Genomic DNA, 15878 nt, shown 5'->3' on the forward strand with positions numbered 1-15878 from the left:
GGTATGGGAACATGATCGTTTCCTCTTTCAATTTAAATGAAAATAACCTGATCTGTTTATATAGTGTAGGAAGAGTTCACTTCCTCAAAAAGGCCGGTGTTGTACAGTCACATCTATGGGTTTTCCACTCATTATTGCTGTACTGTAGATTCAGCGCAGCTTAGGCTCTGTGACAAATGGATCTTCGGTATCAGTGATGTGGTTAATTTTGCTCTCTGCTGTAGCATTGACTCAGTGCAGCCTACTTGATTAATAATTCAGATAATACCAGTGTCAGAATGAGGCAGTAATTATGAAGTGCTAACATCTTACTGGATCAAAAAGTCTTCACGGCGTTGTGGAATGTAGCAGCACTTGAATGCAGCGACAGTCAGATTTTGTGCGTTATACCTTTTCACGTATTAAATATAATGATACGGTGAGTGGCAAACAAGCAGTTTTAATGCTAAAAGACAAAACTACATATTTTCATACCCTTATGTTGTTCAATGTAATTTTTTTGTTGAAGTGTGTGGGCATGAAAAAAATCATGTTTATTACATAATGGATATGAGCTAGTGCAATGTAAGCATATGTGACCCAGTCTGTGAAAACCCAGCTAAAGTTGGGTTCTTGTAATTTGCTGTTTTCTACATATAATCATACATTTTTAATTATATGTCATCATACTTACATCAGACCGTTCTGTGAAAATATAACCTTGAAATCTTTAATATTGACTTAGTATGATAATGTCAATGATTGAAATCAATTTTATAATTAGATTATTTCACATAAGTTTTAACAAGTTTTAAATCAGTGAACTAAGTTCTTAAAAATGTATATCATGCTCTATCCTGGAAGTCTGGTAGTAGCATGTGCATGTGATTTGTTGTTTTGTGCGTGTACAGGTTGATTATTAAAATAGGTGTAACGAAAGAGAAATAAGAGGGAATAGAAAAAGAGCAGTTGAGAGGCATATGTGTGCTTGGAGGCAATGGTCTCAAAGTCACTGCGCTCCTGGCCTTCCAGCTGCTCTCTCTCTCTCTCTCTCTCTCTCTCTCTCTCTCTCTCTCTCTCTCTCTCTCTCTCTCTCTCTCTCTCTCTCTCTCTCTCTCTCTCGCTCTCTCTCTCTCTCTCTCTCTCTCTCTCTCGCTTTTCTCTCTCACTTTTTCTCTTTTCACCTTTTCATATATTTTGATTTAGTACATACCTTGGAGTTCATTCTCCTAACACCTTTTTGTGTTTAACCCTTTTGAAGGCTTTACATTTGCACCAGCCACTAACTCTTTATTAAAGATTCAGTCATGTGACCTTCACTCAGAATTATGGTTAGATGAAGGTTGTCAGTCTGAACAGCTGTTATAGCTGCTAGCGTTGATAACCCTCACTTTCAGTCAGAAAGTAATTTTCCTCAGGCTCTACTCGCATTCCCAAACTGACTTTTTCTATACGTTTGTACATTCCTAAACTATCGCTGCATTTTTACCTTGCCCTTTCTCGGTATCTTTCATTGCACTTTTCTTTTGCTGACTCTTAATGGCTCACTCACAACTGTCCCAATAGTCCTTATTAGCTGCAATACACAGATTTTCGTCAAAACCCTCCAAAAAAAGTGATTATGAGATCGCATGATTCAATGCATAATCAGCCAAAGTCTGCATATTTATGCGGGGGCCGCGTTTTTAAAATACGCCACACTTTTGCCACATAACTTGCAGATTTCCGCACGCAAAATATGCGGGGCTTGCATGATTTCATAATCCTCGCATTTTCATAGCAAAAAGTTACATAAATCTTAGCCCCCTGTTGCCCCCTGTTGCTATGGGAATGTTATGAATTGACGTAATTGCGCGACGTGAACATCAATGAAAAGTTTTTGCAGGTTCCCGCAGTTTTTGCAAGTTCCCGCAATTTCATTGCATAAAATTGCATAAATATCCCACCTATTCCAATACATTTTTTAAAGAAAAGGTGCCGCAAAATCAAGGATTTTTGCCCGCAACAATCACAAAAAAACTCTTATTAAAAACTCCTTAAAAAACTGTTTTTAATAATTTAATAATCTATTATAAATTTATTCGCTTGTGAAAAGTGAGCGCTTTGTACTAGAATGAAGCTGGGCATACAGTACAGTAAAGTACAGAACATCCAGGGGCCGAGGCTTTTCCCCTCTTGAAATAGTGCACCAATTGACTAAAACCTAAGTGGCTTTGGTGACTTCAGCTGAAAATGAAAGTGAAGAACTGTTACATTTTCTTATATTTGTTACATCATTTCATATTTTAATTCAGAACTACAAATATTTTGATGCATCATCTGTATTATTGATTTTATAATTGGATTTCTTTTACATGTATTAGACGTGTCATTCATTTTTTTTCTCGTACAAATTTTAAAGTTCTAATGAAATCAAAGGGAACAATTATGTAATATTATGTAATATTTTTATGTAATATTGCAGTGTTAATGCCTACTTTTCTATATCTACATCAAAGCACAGTGGAAAACACACCACATGCCTACTTTTTCATACACGATATTCTGTTTCACTCGGAAATGCGTCACAACACAGAAACGGTGTTTCGCGACTTCCGGTTCATGGGGACTTTAAGATTAGGAAGAGAACAATGAAATACATTATAGTAACTTGAGTATTATTGACATTCTGTACAGTACATCTATGCAATATTTTGAGAATTAATAACTCTGCTAGTGCTGCTGGTAGGTAGTATTAATAGTATAAGGGGCGGTTCACATATCTCGTTTTTTGCGCGCTCAAGTTCATTATTTAAAATGTAGGCATGCGGTACGACGTGCGATGGCACGCAGTGTGACGTGCTTATTTTTTCCAGGCGTTTCTGAACCGCATTGAGTTAAAAACTTTTCAAAATGCCACAAGCGCAGGTCATGTGACAAGAACCAACCAACGGTCGCGTTTTCCGTGTGGTTTTAGACGTGAAATGTGAACCGCCCCTAATGCTGTCATACTTTAAAGTTTATGTCTAGCTTTGTATATTTAAAAAAAGAAGTGAACACTATAAGAAACAATCTCTCTGTTATTAACTTGTTTAATTATTAAGATTTTTAAACACATTGTGTTTGTCCATGTAACAGTGTGTTTTGGCTAACTCTTGTTGCCGCCTTTGCAGCTGTCACAGCAGTGGGCCTGCTTGTGTCTTTCTGCAAATACAGCATTTAGTACAATATGTCATAGACTTAATGTTGATTTGGGCTTTGCTGATTCTCAATGGGTAGAGCTCAGCACATCACACGCAGTTGGGAAGGATTGCCCTCGGCCTACAGAGCAAAAGTGTTGGTCTCTCAGTAAAGCAGTCACTCAGACATGGCTTTAGCAAACTTCAGACTTTACCCGTGTCGTGGCAAACTGAGGCCTCAGGGCGCAGCAGTGATGAGGAAGTCATCACTGAGATTCAGAGCAGTCAGGCCAGTCAAACCAGGGGAACAGCCTCAGATCTCTTTCCACCTTATTTATTTACACCCTAAGACATCGATTGCCATGTACGTCTTTGTGATGTTTGGGGCGTTTGTTAAACAAGTGGGTTTTTGTGTGGAGTAGTGTTTGCTTTTTCATTACATCATTGCTCATTTCAAATTTGTTAATCACAAATGAAGAATTTTTGAAAATGCTCAACGACCCATCTAGGAATAAATTGTGTCTATGTGCGCGATGCAGAAGTCAGAATTTACGGAGACTGACACTGAAGAAAAGTAAATGTAAGTCGTTCTTTTGGTGCACAAAAAGTTTCCTTGTTGCTTCGTGAAATGAAGATTGTTGGTCACATGGACTATTTAACAATGTCTCTAATGCCTTTCTGGGCCTTGAACATGGGCGTTGCATTGCTGTTAATCAGGGGTGGGGAGGTTTGGTTCTAGCTATTCTTTTCTATACAATAAACATGAATGGCAACCAAAATTGTCCCTGGTCCTGCCATATTACTCAATAATTTGAACAAAAGGAGACAGCTTAGACAAAACTTCCACCAAACAAAAGGTAATAACAGTGAGTAAATCTGGTTCTCGCCATAAATATAGCCATAGAAGCTGTAATGGTGTTACCATTGAAACTTCTAAAGCCACACCTCCAGGCTCCGCCCCTATCCACACCCTCATCACAACACAACAGATTCCCCATGGAGCCGTGTCAGTATACTCCGATCTATCAGACTGACCTGAGGTGGTCTACTCTCTGACCTCACATACACGTTGACGCTTGCCTGAATGCTGTCCATTCCTGCTTGAATGATGATGAACGCAAAGGTAAGATAGAATAACAAGAGGGTGAATGAGGCCTTAGTAGTCAATGTATGAGGACTCTTTGCCTTTGTAAGTAAACTTCTCAAGAACATATTTGAGGATTGTTTTATAACTACTACTTAGTTTTTGAAAGTTGCTTTGCAGGCACAGTAAGTCCTATTACCTCTAAAACAGCTTCAGGCATTCTTGGAATGCTTACAGTATATACGTGTCCTCAATTGTGTAAGTTCCCATGAACTTTGTTATTTTTGTTTCGCTTTAAGTATTGAATTTCGGCTTTAAAGTAAATTCGAATTTAATTGGCTACTACTGACTGGATGTTGAATCAAGATTTAAATTGGTGGGACAGAAAGAGTTAATTCAAAAGCAATTCTAACTCCTGTATGACAAGTATTTGTTTGCATGTTCATTGGTAAATCAGTACTGCCAATTTACCAGTAAGAGAGGTTGTAAGATTACCAGTAATTTACAGTAAGCTCTTTGTGTGAACAAAAAATATAGATTACCGCATTTAGAAACGGTGCTGACAGCTTGGGCCAATCATAATGTTTTGATACAGATGACGCGTCTATCCCCGCACTGTTTACGGACGTGTCCACACACGCGATGCTTAAAAGTCGAGCACATTTCTTTCCCAAAGTTGTTTAATACAGCTTACCGTCTGTTTGCCGAATTGCCAACATCCTTAGCACACATCCTCTGTAAGCCGAATGTGCAAACAGTACTGGTGTTTAAGAGGCAGGTTTCGTTTGAAGTCACCTAATGCAATGTTGGTTTGTCACGAGCAACTTCGCGACTGTCAGCGTTTGCCACAGATGTGAAAACAACAAAATACGGACCGTGGATATGATGTTTACAAATACAACACTGAGCTCGTCGCACGCCACAGGTAACTTCCACTTTCTCACCGAGTTTAGCAGTATTTTAATAATGATTTGTGAATGATATCTTACTGGTAAACATTACCAGAATCGTAGCACATTTTTGTAAATTCATTCTGGTAAATTCATGGTAATTACTGTGTGAAAGAGGCCAATGAAACACGTGAAGAACCGGATTAGCAGTGTTCCTCAAATTCTGATGTAACGCGTTTTATATTCCTGTCCTAGTATATGGGCGTGTGCATAGATTAAGTTTGAGGGACGTGAAATTTTTATGACCTGACATTGAGGTGACCGTCACTTCCTTACTTTTGTGTCCCTTGTCCAGGTTTGGGGTGCCCTGCCTGACAAGTCGCCATTGCAAATGATTGATCAAGCATGTGAAGTGCGTTTTCAGACTCTCGGCCAATGAGAGGCAAGGAATGTGACCCGTTGCTTACAGGGCGAGAGGCAGCAGCTCTGCATCTTTAGCAGAATTACTTTCACCTCACAGAGATTGGATAATGGCTTCTTTAAAGAGTGTCCACGCCGGTTAGTTTCGTTTCAATTGAGGAGAATGAAACCGCCCTTGTTTACTCCTCAAGTGCTTTTTGGGGGGCATTACTAAAGGAGTTGAGTTAACCATGCCCAGAGATGTTGGGCTATAAAACGTGAAACTGTTCAATTTGAGTTTAGTTTGTCGATGAATGATTTTCTGGGACCTTCTTACCTTTTTTAAGGACTGTGGTGCAGAAACAAGCATAGGCTTGCGATTTTGAATGCTGGGGTTTCTGGTTTCATCTTGGTCATCTGGCTCGGTCAGTTCTGCAAGAAGATTTTCGGCAACTATTGTGGTCTGACCTTGATAAACAAACCAAGGGTTAATGTCTCCCTGAAGTCTTTGAATGATCCTGTTGTATGTTCCCTTTCCTGGGAAGAGTGAAGTCCTCAATCAGCAAAGAAATACAAGGGATGTTGCCTTTGAAATGTGACCTGAAGGGTCAGCTGAGGGCATTGAGAAGGAAGAAGGTCAGCTCTGAAGATGTCCTGAACCCAATGGACTCGGGTGTTTAAACAGATGTCCTCATCTTTAACTTCCTCTTTAAACCATGTTTCCATTCTGTTTCGTTTACTTTTTATTTTCCTTCCTTGATGGAATCACATGAGGCGAATTCCAATCGGAAGTGATCATCACTATTTCCTATTTCCTTCGAAGATCAGAACTCTTTATGTGTAAACTCTAGAAAGTGTTCCACAATTACATCTCATAGTGTGACCGATTATAATACACTTGAAGAAGAAAGCAATGAGAAACGTTATTTATCATGAGCGACTGTTTATGCGATGTCCCCTTCAAGGGCGCAGAAATGCCGTTTGGAATTCACCCATGGATGTTTTTCACAGGAACCACAAGCATGATGGGAATTGTTGCCATTTCTTGTTTAATGTCCTTTGCAGCATGAATCACTAATCTTCTTTACCCACTAAAGTTTCACTGCCCAGGGTGAGTTTAGCAATCCGAGCTATTTTTTGCAAAGGTTACTCTGGAATATTGGCCAGACCTTTGACTTTTTGACCTGGTAAAGCAGGAGGTCAATGATTCTGCTGTATTTTTATCTTCTTTTCCAAAGGCTCTCCTAACTTTGGACAAGTATTGAGTATTTGGATAAATATTGAACTAGTTTAATATATCTTATGGTATTCTGCAGTGTATCAGGTCAGCTGCCACATGTGCTGAGGTGGAAAGGTCCTCTGATAAGTATGTTGGCTTGTTTACCTTGTGATGCAAATTTTGCATGCAAAACCACAGTGCATGATGCCGGTCAACCGTCTATTTCCTTTTAGGTGACCGTAATATCAACATACTCAGTCTGACTAAAGTCTTTTATTTGGCAAGTTACATCATTTGAGATTCAAAGCCCAGGCTGGAAAGTACAACACTTTTCAGAGTATTTGAAAGGAGCCCACTGCCGCATTGCAATAGTTGTGCGCTGGTTTAGAATTAATTAATGTTTATTAAACACTCAATACAGATCAAATTAATGTAAACATTTAAATGCACATCGTATTAAACTGATAAGGACTTGTTCTACTCTGTTACGCCACACCACACCACATACTACATGACTGTCTCCAGGCATTCTCAGTGTTAAGTTGAGAAGTCAAAGGTCAGTTCTCACTTCCCTGCTAAACCCGACAGGGTCGCATACCTGCTGTAAGAAACACTATGCTGCTGTCAATTAAAAGCCTCAGGCTGTCTTGGATGGATACGGTTCTAATGCCACATCCACACAGAGCCAGCGCTTCCCCTATCCAATCACAACAATGCTTTAAGGGGCGTGTCGTAGTGAGGACACGTGTCATCGCAACAAGTTACCGTTAAGCTCTTTTACACTGGGGTTTTAAATGGGGGAGAGCAGGGGCGAAAGTAACATTTTTCAGAAAAACATAATTTTAAAAGCTAATGTTTTAGACATAGAGATATTTTGCTGTGGTCAATAACTCACAAGTCTGGTCTATCAATACCAGGTGAAATTTTGAACAAATGTAAAATGACTTTGAAATCAGAAATTCAAAGAGACGAAAGTTACACACAGGTGGTGGGTCAAAAGTAACACAACAAAACAAGATAGATTTTTGTGTTACACTTGTTTTTAGTAAACATACATGACACTGACCTTGTTTATATGTAAATGCAAACATATTTTCTCTTTGCAAAATTAATTACATTTTCATTTTAAATTTCAATTTTATCAAATGTTCCAAAAGCAACCTGACAGTACAAACTTGAAATGTTGAGAATAAAACATTTTTTAAACAGTTTTAACACTATAAAATGAAATTAAATCAAATTAGAATAATATAACTTTAATTATAAAATTATATAAAATAATTTTTAACAATGCAACAGTATTATCTTAGGGACCAATGTAACAAGTGTTACTTTCGTCCCGACTGGAACTCTTGACATTTAAACCCCATTTACTTTTATTTTGGAAAAACTCTGATAAGTCAAACTTCAGGATTTGTTAGAGTGCTAAATAACCTGTAGATTAATCAGTACTGTCACACATGAAACGAGAAACACAACGCGTTAAAATAAAAAATTTAACACTTTAGGAATTTACTTATCATGGTTGAAAACAGCTTTCTGGACCTAGACGTGCAAAACGGTAAGGAAATAACGCAATATTTCTCAGCTCTTTCAAGGGTTGCGTGCTAAAAATGCTGTCAAAGTTTGGAATGCAAATGTAGTTAGGGCTTGGAGAAAATCACTGTTACTTTCTACTGATGAGAAATGTGTGCATTCAACTTCAATAATGCAGAGATCTGGGACCTCCTCGCTATCATGCTGAAACTAAGATTGATTGCCAACATCGTGCGCAGTTATTGCCGCAAAGTGCAAGTTTTTCCGGATATAAATAGCGGATGATATGCAAACGTACACATTCGTATATTTTCAGTAATGAAAGGCTAAAATATACAGTTTGTCTGTACACACGAACACGCAAGGGTGTCGGTTGCAGATTTATCCACTCTGGTTTCAAACAGCGGATTCAGGCTCCCAAAATGCTGAATCCGGCTGGACAAAATGCCGATTCAATACATTTTTTTATGTATACAGCTAAAATTATCCATAGAGACAGGCTCTAAATGTTACGTAAAAGTTGTATGATGGGAAATGGAGTCCGGGTTTCTCTCTGAAAGCTTTCGCAAACAGACATCAAGATGATGTTTGGTGTTGTGTGGCAGTTGTTGTACTGTAATGTTAAAGAAGTCTCAGTTTGGTAGAGTAACTGTTAAAAGAGTGACCTGACAGTAACATTTCAACTAGTTTTCATCTTGTTATAGTGACATTTCAGGATAAAAAGGAAATGAGCCTCCAGCTGATCCAATATTGGAGCCGTCATGTTCGCTAATGTACATTTTGATGTTCATAACACCATGACAGTCAAAGTCTTACACAGAAACATGTTTTGAGTAGTTCAAGGTATTTCTTTCGTTTTTTTCTTTCTTTCTTTCTTTGTCTATTTCTGTCTGTCTTTCTTTTGAATCTATGAGATAAACCACTAATTTCAGTCGGGTCCCCATGAGACCTTGTATGTTTGTGTGACTGTGTCTGAGTCTTACATAAAGGGCAGATGGGCCCAGCTGGGCAAATTTTCTCTCTGCGCTCAGCAAGACAGATCCTTGGAGCGAACGGCAACAATCCAAACACCTGGGCATTCCACAGAGCACAAGGGCAAAGATCACAGAGTGCAAAGAATGAACCAAAAGAATTAAACAATTCATTGCTCAGCTGGAAGGTAAACCTAAAAAATAACCGTGTGTGAGCGAAGAAGACTTAAAAATAGCATTGTTAAATGTAGAGCTATAGTCCCAGTAATGGTAAAATTGATATTATGCAATGGCCCTGGGAGCTCAGACTCAGATTTTGAAGGAAGACAGTCTCTATGTATGTGTTTATATATAGTTCCCTGTGCCCCCGTCAGTTTAGGTAAGACCGGTATAGTAGCAAACCTCGAGCATTCCTGCAACACCCTCTATTAAAAGCAATGTGTTTGCCACTGTTGTTGTCTGTAGGTACAATAGGAACAATGGGTACAATAGGTACAGATTCAATTCTGTAATATTACAAATATGAATGTTCACCTCGTTCAGTGCTGGCTGTGCGGGCCGACAGTTCTGGTCACATCCTGTACTGTCTCACGGGTCAACACAAGAGCATCTGATGAGAACAGATGGTAAGAGGAAACTTTAAAGTCCCTCTGTAGTCGACCATTTTATCACTCAAAACTCATATCTGAGCATCATAACAGCATATTTATTATTATTCAGATCTAGTCCTGGATTAATCTAAACCAGGGGTAGACGACGTCGGTCCTGGAGTGCCGATGTCCTGCAGATTTTAGCTCTCACCTACCTGTAGTTTTCAGGCGACTCTTTAGATCTTGATTAGTAGTTCACGTTTGCTTGATTAAAGCTGGAAACTCTGCAGGACATCGGCACTCCATTTATAAAGCGTGCAAAACGGGGCTAAATACGTGCGTACGCCACTTCCCACGGAAAGGTTGTGATCTATAAAGAAAAACTTGACGGCAGAATGTGCGCACCTGTAAGCAAACCGTGATCCATGCGTACGCACATTCCGGAGACCATAAATACGAATTGGCGACAAAGATGGCGAGAAAGTGAACTGAAATCAGATTGAAGAAAGTAAATACGACAAGAACTATTATAAGTATTGAAAACACAAACATGTGTTCGCCTATTACAATAAAATTAATATTTACTCACACATGTACAGTACAAGTTAATGCAAGTCTGTTAGGTAAAAGGAAATGACTATTTATGTTTTTAAATTTAAATGATTCATTTTTTATATGTATCAGACGTGTGCACAAAAGGAGCAGAAAACACATTTTATCTATTTTATTTTTGTGATTCCTCTCATTTATGCTGTGATTTTGGCATGGTTTACACCATATAGTTTATAAATGCTGCGGTGACCCCCGCATGTAATGCTACATCCTTTCAATGCTCGGGGATTACGACAATGGCTTGCGTTTTTTGTCCGGACGCATTTACCAACTAACAATTGGATGCCAGTCTCATTAATATGAGGATCAGCATTCAGGAGGAAATTTGCATTGACTATTTATGGTTAAAAGGGGGTGTGTATAGGGCAGGATATGAGGCAGATTCACGTACCTACACTTTCAGGTGATCTGTGATTTATAAAAGGAACATTGCTTGCTGGTGTGCGTACACATGGTTTTATTAATCTGAATATTTTTGCGTATGTTATTTTTGGCTTTTGTGCGTACTTAGACTTTTAGTAAGGATCCTACGCACAGTTTTATAAATGAGGCCCCAGGATCGACGTTGCCTATCCCTGATCTAAACCCTGTCCTGGAAACATAATAAATAGTTAATAAAGTTTTGGCATTTAGCAGATGCGAATGCCAAAACGAATTAATTACAATTGATTAAAAGAAGGCAATAATATTAGAAGTGTAATGCAAAATTACAAAGTTTTAACTAATTGTTTGGAAAGAAGGTAGAAAAGAGTAAAATACATTTGTAAGAGAAAGAGAAAGTATTCAACATTCTAGTGTTCGCAGAACAGATTAATTTTAGCTGTTTTTGAGTATTGGTGCAGTTGTTGGGCAGATTTTTCAGGAAATAGAAATAAAGCACTTTTATATTTCAACACTGTATTGTCAAAGTTGATATTGTGGTTTTATATATGATTGCATTTTACCAAAATTATGAGTTACAAGGTTTTAGACCAGTCAGTGTTGGACACATGTTTCTGTCATCATTAAACTGAGCATAAGGCTGTAAGTGCATTCAGTATTTTCATCAACTTACAGGTTATGTTTATTATTTTAGCTATGTGGACACTCAGGTTTTTTTGGCATTTGGCCAAAATCACATATAAAAGATGAAGTGCTATACATAGGCTTTTTAAGAAAGTATTTACAGTATTGCTTCCCAAATACAGTACTTTAAAAATTAGCCTTTTTTACAGCATGTTAGTGTTTGTTGAGTAAACACAATGATGTACAAATAAACAACCAAATCTTTATTAAGCCTTGCATTGCAAACAAGCAAAGATGATCTAAAATGTGTTTGCCACTTACAGTATTTACAATAGAGGGAGGGTGTGGAGCTGTATGATGTTTTACTGACAGTTTGAGGATCCAATATAGCTACATGGTTTAGTCACAAGCTCTTATTATGAGTTTTTATTAATACAAAAATAAACTTAAACTGAGGGAAAAACGATATATTAAAAATTATGGAAAATTGAGGTTTTTGCCCGAGAGCGCCAATATTTTGCTGTACTGTAAATGCTTTAAACCTGTTGCTGTAAAAATTTAGTATCAATACAATCCGAGTTGTTTTCATTCAGCTTTAAATACACAAGCCCTTTCTCAGCATCATCTGTACTTATGTGTGTTTTGTAGAATGGTGCAGTTCCAGGGGAGCCTGTGAAGAAAGATGAAAACTCCAGACGGGGTAACTGGGGAAACCAGATTGAGTTTGTCCTCACCAGTGTGGGCTACGCAGTTGGACTTGGTAATGTCTGGAGGTTTCCTTACCTCTGCTACCGAAATGGAGGAGGTGAGCATTTTTGTTCTTATAATATAACATGTTTATATGTGTTTGTTTCTTTATTCATTTTCACTGAACTGTAGAAGTTATGTAAACTTGTGAGTTGTCTGAGTCATATAGTTCATAAAATCCCGTAAAACGATTTGCTTCCTTAAAAGGGCGCTGCTGTGGCATTATCTCTCAACACATATCTCTTAAAATAGATCAAGAGCGAGCCTAGCAATGCAGGAATCTTGCAGAAGTAATAACAAAACCAGTGACCTGCCCCATGAGCTCATACTGCCAGATCTGCCTGTAATCTGGAGGCACAGCCGGAATTAGCCCAGAACCCAAACAAGACCCTGAGCTTTTCTGAGATACAGAAGACTTACACAGGCCATAGGTTGTATGTTATGTTAGTGAGGTCTAGTTCATGTAGGAAGCAGCACAAAAGTCAAAGTCACACATAAACCATGTTTATGAACAAATCTGAAAAAAAATGCACAGGAGAAATCGCTTAAGACTTAAGATGTCCACAAATACGATTACACATGTGATGTCACAGGACCTTACATGATCTGTACAGGATGTGTGTGACCACACGCACAGTTTCTAGAAAATCACTGGCAATGTGAATAACCCCAAATGCAAACAATCCCAATCCCATGACAAATCCCGGATCCATGTATTTTCCATAGGCATAAATGTAACATAACACAGTTTAATAAACCAAACAGTCTGCTATAGCCGTTTATTGAGAGAGTGGTATAAAAGCAAGAGGCTGATGTTACTATCACTACAAGTGAGGGAATACAAACAGTGATGTTAGTGGCATTTTGGCAAAATATCAACAACTATTGAAATGCAGCTGCCTATTCAGTCAAATTGGTGAACCAAACCTGTTGTATACTGCATACGTATGTGGTATTGACAAATGTTACAATGGAATCAATGAATGAATTATTGCCTGAAGAGAAACGCCTCAGGAGACAAGATGATGTTATGTAACGCTTAGGTTACTCACGTAACCCCGGTTCCCTGAAATAACGGGAACGAAGCATTGCGTCAGTTAGCTGACGCTATGGGGGAAACTCCTGTTTACTCCGTGACTGAAGCCTATTGGTTAACGTCTGTACAAAGTACAGACCAATGACGTTTGAACCCGCGCGCGGGAGGAACGCGTCCCTATATAAGCGCGGTTCAATCGTCAGCAGCTCATTATTATTCGACTGAAGCGCGCAGCCGAATAACACTCGCTGCGTAGACGTTTGTAGCACGGCAAGAGACGCAATGCTTCGTTCCCGTTATTTCAGGGAACCGGGGTTACGTGAGTAACCTAAGCGTTCCCTTTCAATACGGTTCACTTCGCATTGCGTCAGTTAGCTGACGCTATGGGGGAACGTAATCCCATCACGCCGTGCATACACAACGTACTGAAGTGCCTTACCGGAGAGACACTGCGTGTGGCCCTATACCCGGCATATTCACAGCTTTAAAAGCAAATGTGTAAGCACCATATAAATTGTTGACGCGCACACGGTGGGGTTTTAAACGCACCGGGGGCACATAACATAGCACAAGACGGCGAGGTACGCGCCGCGGCTGTGCGAGATAAGTAAATTCAGAGTCACGTTGGTGAGCTCGCTGAGCGCACCGTGGTGTACACATAAAACGCATGAGCGTGCATGATTGAGCCGAGAGAACCTGCGCTCGTAGGGCAGGGACGTCTAAGCTGTACAATCTGACAACGTAGACGGCGAAGACCAGCCGGCCGCGTAGCAGATATTAAATATAGATATAGATACCCCTGTAGACCAAGTTCATGAAGAAGCCAAACTCGCACAGAGTGGGCTCTATATAGGACATAGCTCATAGAGGGGCGTGAGCCAGTGCGATGGTTTCAACGATCCATCTAAATAACCACTGTAGCAACAGACATACGTAGTGAGTGATCTGCGAAGCTCACGAACGGCCGATCTGACTATAATATGCGGCAGAACGGTTCGTAGCGTGGGATTATACAGATACCACAATAGTGTGAACCCCGGTGCACCCTCGAGCGCATCGGGATGCATATAGGTAGTATTATAGTGCACAGATCGGTGAGCTTTCCAAGCGCGCCGTAAATGTGTATTGACTATAAATTGCACGGGCACAGGTGAACACTTGAATACATCGTGAATGCATATAGATGAATCAGAGTGTTATAATGCACAGGCCGGCAAGATTCTCGAGCGCGCCGTCATGTGTTCTGATAATAAATTGTGCGCACACGGGTGAACTCTTCAGTGCACCGTGAATGCGTATAGATAAATCAGTGCACACAACGCGCCGTGAATGTGTACAGATATGATTGATGAACGTAACGGTGGGCACCCAACGCACCGTGAACGTACACAGATGAACAACAATGTATGTGTCACAAAGCATAACACAGCTGTGTATACAGGTGAGCTTTCCCAAGCGCATCTTATTGTATACCAAAATGTTATAGCGTGTACATGTGAGCTTCTCTAAGCGCACGGTGGACGCATATAATTAAAACCCATATCGTGCATACAGGTGAGCTAATGGGCGCACCTTTAATGCAACAAACCTCAGTAGTGCGCGAAGCAGGGATGTCGAAGCTGTAAACTGACAACGTGGACGGCGGGGACCAGCCGGCCGTGTCACAATTGTCAAATGAGAAACCTCTAAGACCATGCCCATGCTCTAAGACAAGTGAGCATAATTGTCACGGGAGGTGATAACGTCAACGATCCATAAATAGCCTGTATTGACAGGTGCTCTAGTGAGTGATCTGTGACGCAGATAAACAGCTGATCGTCTGATGTACGTCAGACGTATGTGTCATACAGGACCTTGGACAGTTCCAGAGCGCTGTGCCTCGGGCACCGTCCGCATCTGAGAAATGACAGGCTTATGAATAAAGTGAATGGCCAGCCGTAAAAGCATGGTTCGCTGTTACCGCCGCCGTCCGCATCTGAGAGATGACAGGCTTGTGAATTAAATGAATGGTCGGTCGTAAAAGCGTGGTTCGCTGTTATCACGGCCACATAGATATAGGTAGGGGAGAGAGCCGCCGTGCCTCTGTAGTGAGGAGAAAAGTGTTCCCCCGGCGATTCGCGGGGGGTTTTGACTTTCAAATGTCACTAGACAGAATGGATCAGACTTTGCATAAGGACGCCTCGTGAAAGGGGTCCTAGCAGCTTGTGACAATGTGTCATAAGGCACGTAATGTAGGTCGTGTCCCACGGATGCCATCTCCGCACGCCCATCGTAATGGGTTAATATTGGTAGTTTAAGCATGAGATGCGTATCACTCTGATTGAACATAGCTTATAAAGCGATGCAATGAGTTTATAAAGGAGATGACTCGTCAGCTTGTTCAGGGGGCGAGATCTCAGTCTGGTTCGGTAAATAATGAAACCACCGTAGATTGCCCGACCGCATTATCACAATAACACGGTCGAGAGTGCTGCAGTGCTAAATCATCCTCATAATGTACCGTATTCACAGTACAAGGTGATTTATATGAGACAAACGGCGTTCCACGCGCCGAAGGCTGATTGCCGTCGTAAAGCGTGTTCAACCCACAGCAAATGCTGGGCTAGCTCGTAATGACAGCACTTCATGCAGCCGTGTGTAACTTAAGCAAGC

The 15878-nt window shown here is 40.1% G+C and overlaps 1 protein-coding gene across 5 annotated transcripts in view; it reads left to right on the plus strand.

Moving 5' to 3' along the window:
• slc6a9 (solute carrier family 6 member 9) overlaps positions 1-15878 on the plus strand; it is a 58171-nt gene that overhangs the window by 26250 nt on the left and 16043 nt on the right. For 3 of the 5 annotated variants that reach the window (XM_065276600.1, XM_065276599.1, XM_065276598.1), the window contains one exon: positions 12092-12248. In XM_065276600.1, coding sequence (XP_065132672.1) covers positions 12092-12248 — 157 coding nt within the window. Of the gene's footprint in view, positions 1-4139; positions 4261-8914; positions 9425-12091; positions 12249-15878 lie in introns of those variants that run through there. The other 2 variants (XM_065276601.1, XM_065276597.2) reach the window with 2 other exon arrangements.

This window comes from Paramisgurnus dabryanus, chromosome 6, assembly GCF_030506205.2.
Source record: "Paramisgurnus dabryanus chromosome 6, PD_genome_1.1, whole genome shotgun sequence".
NCBI classification, from domain to species: domain Eukaryota; kingdom Metazoa; phylum Chordata; class Actinopteri; order Cypriniformes; family Cobitidae; genus Paramisgurnus; species Paramisgurnus dabryanus.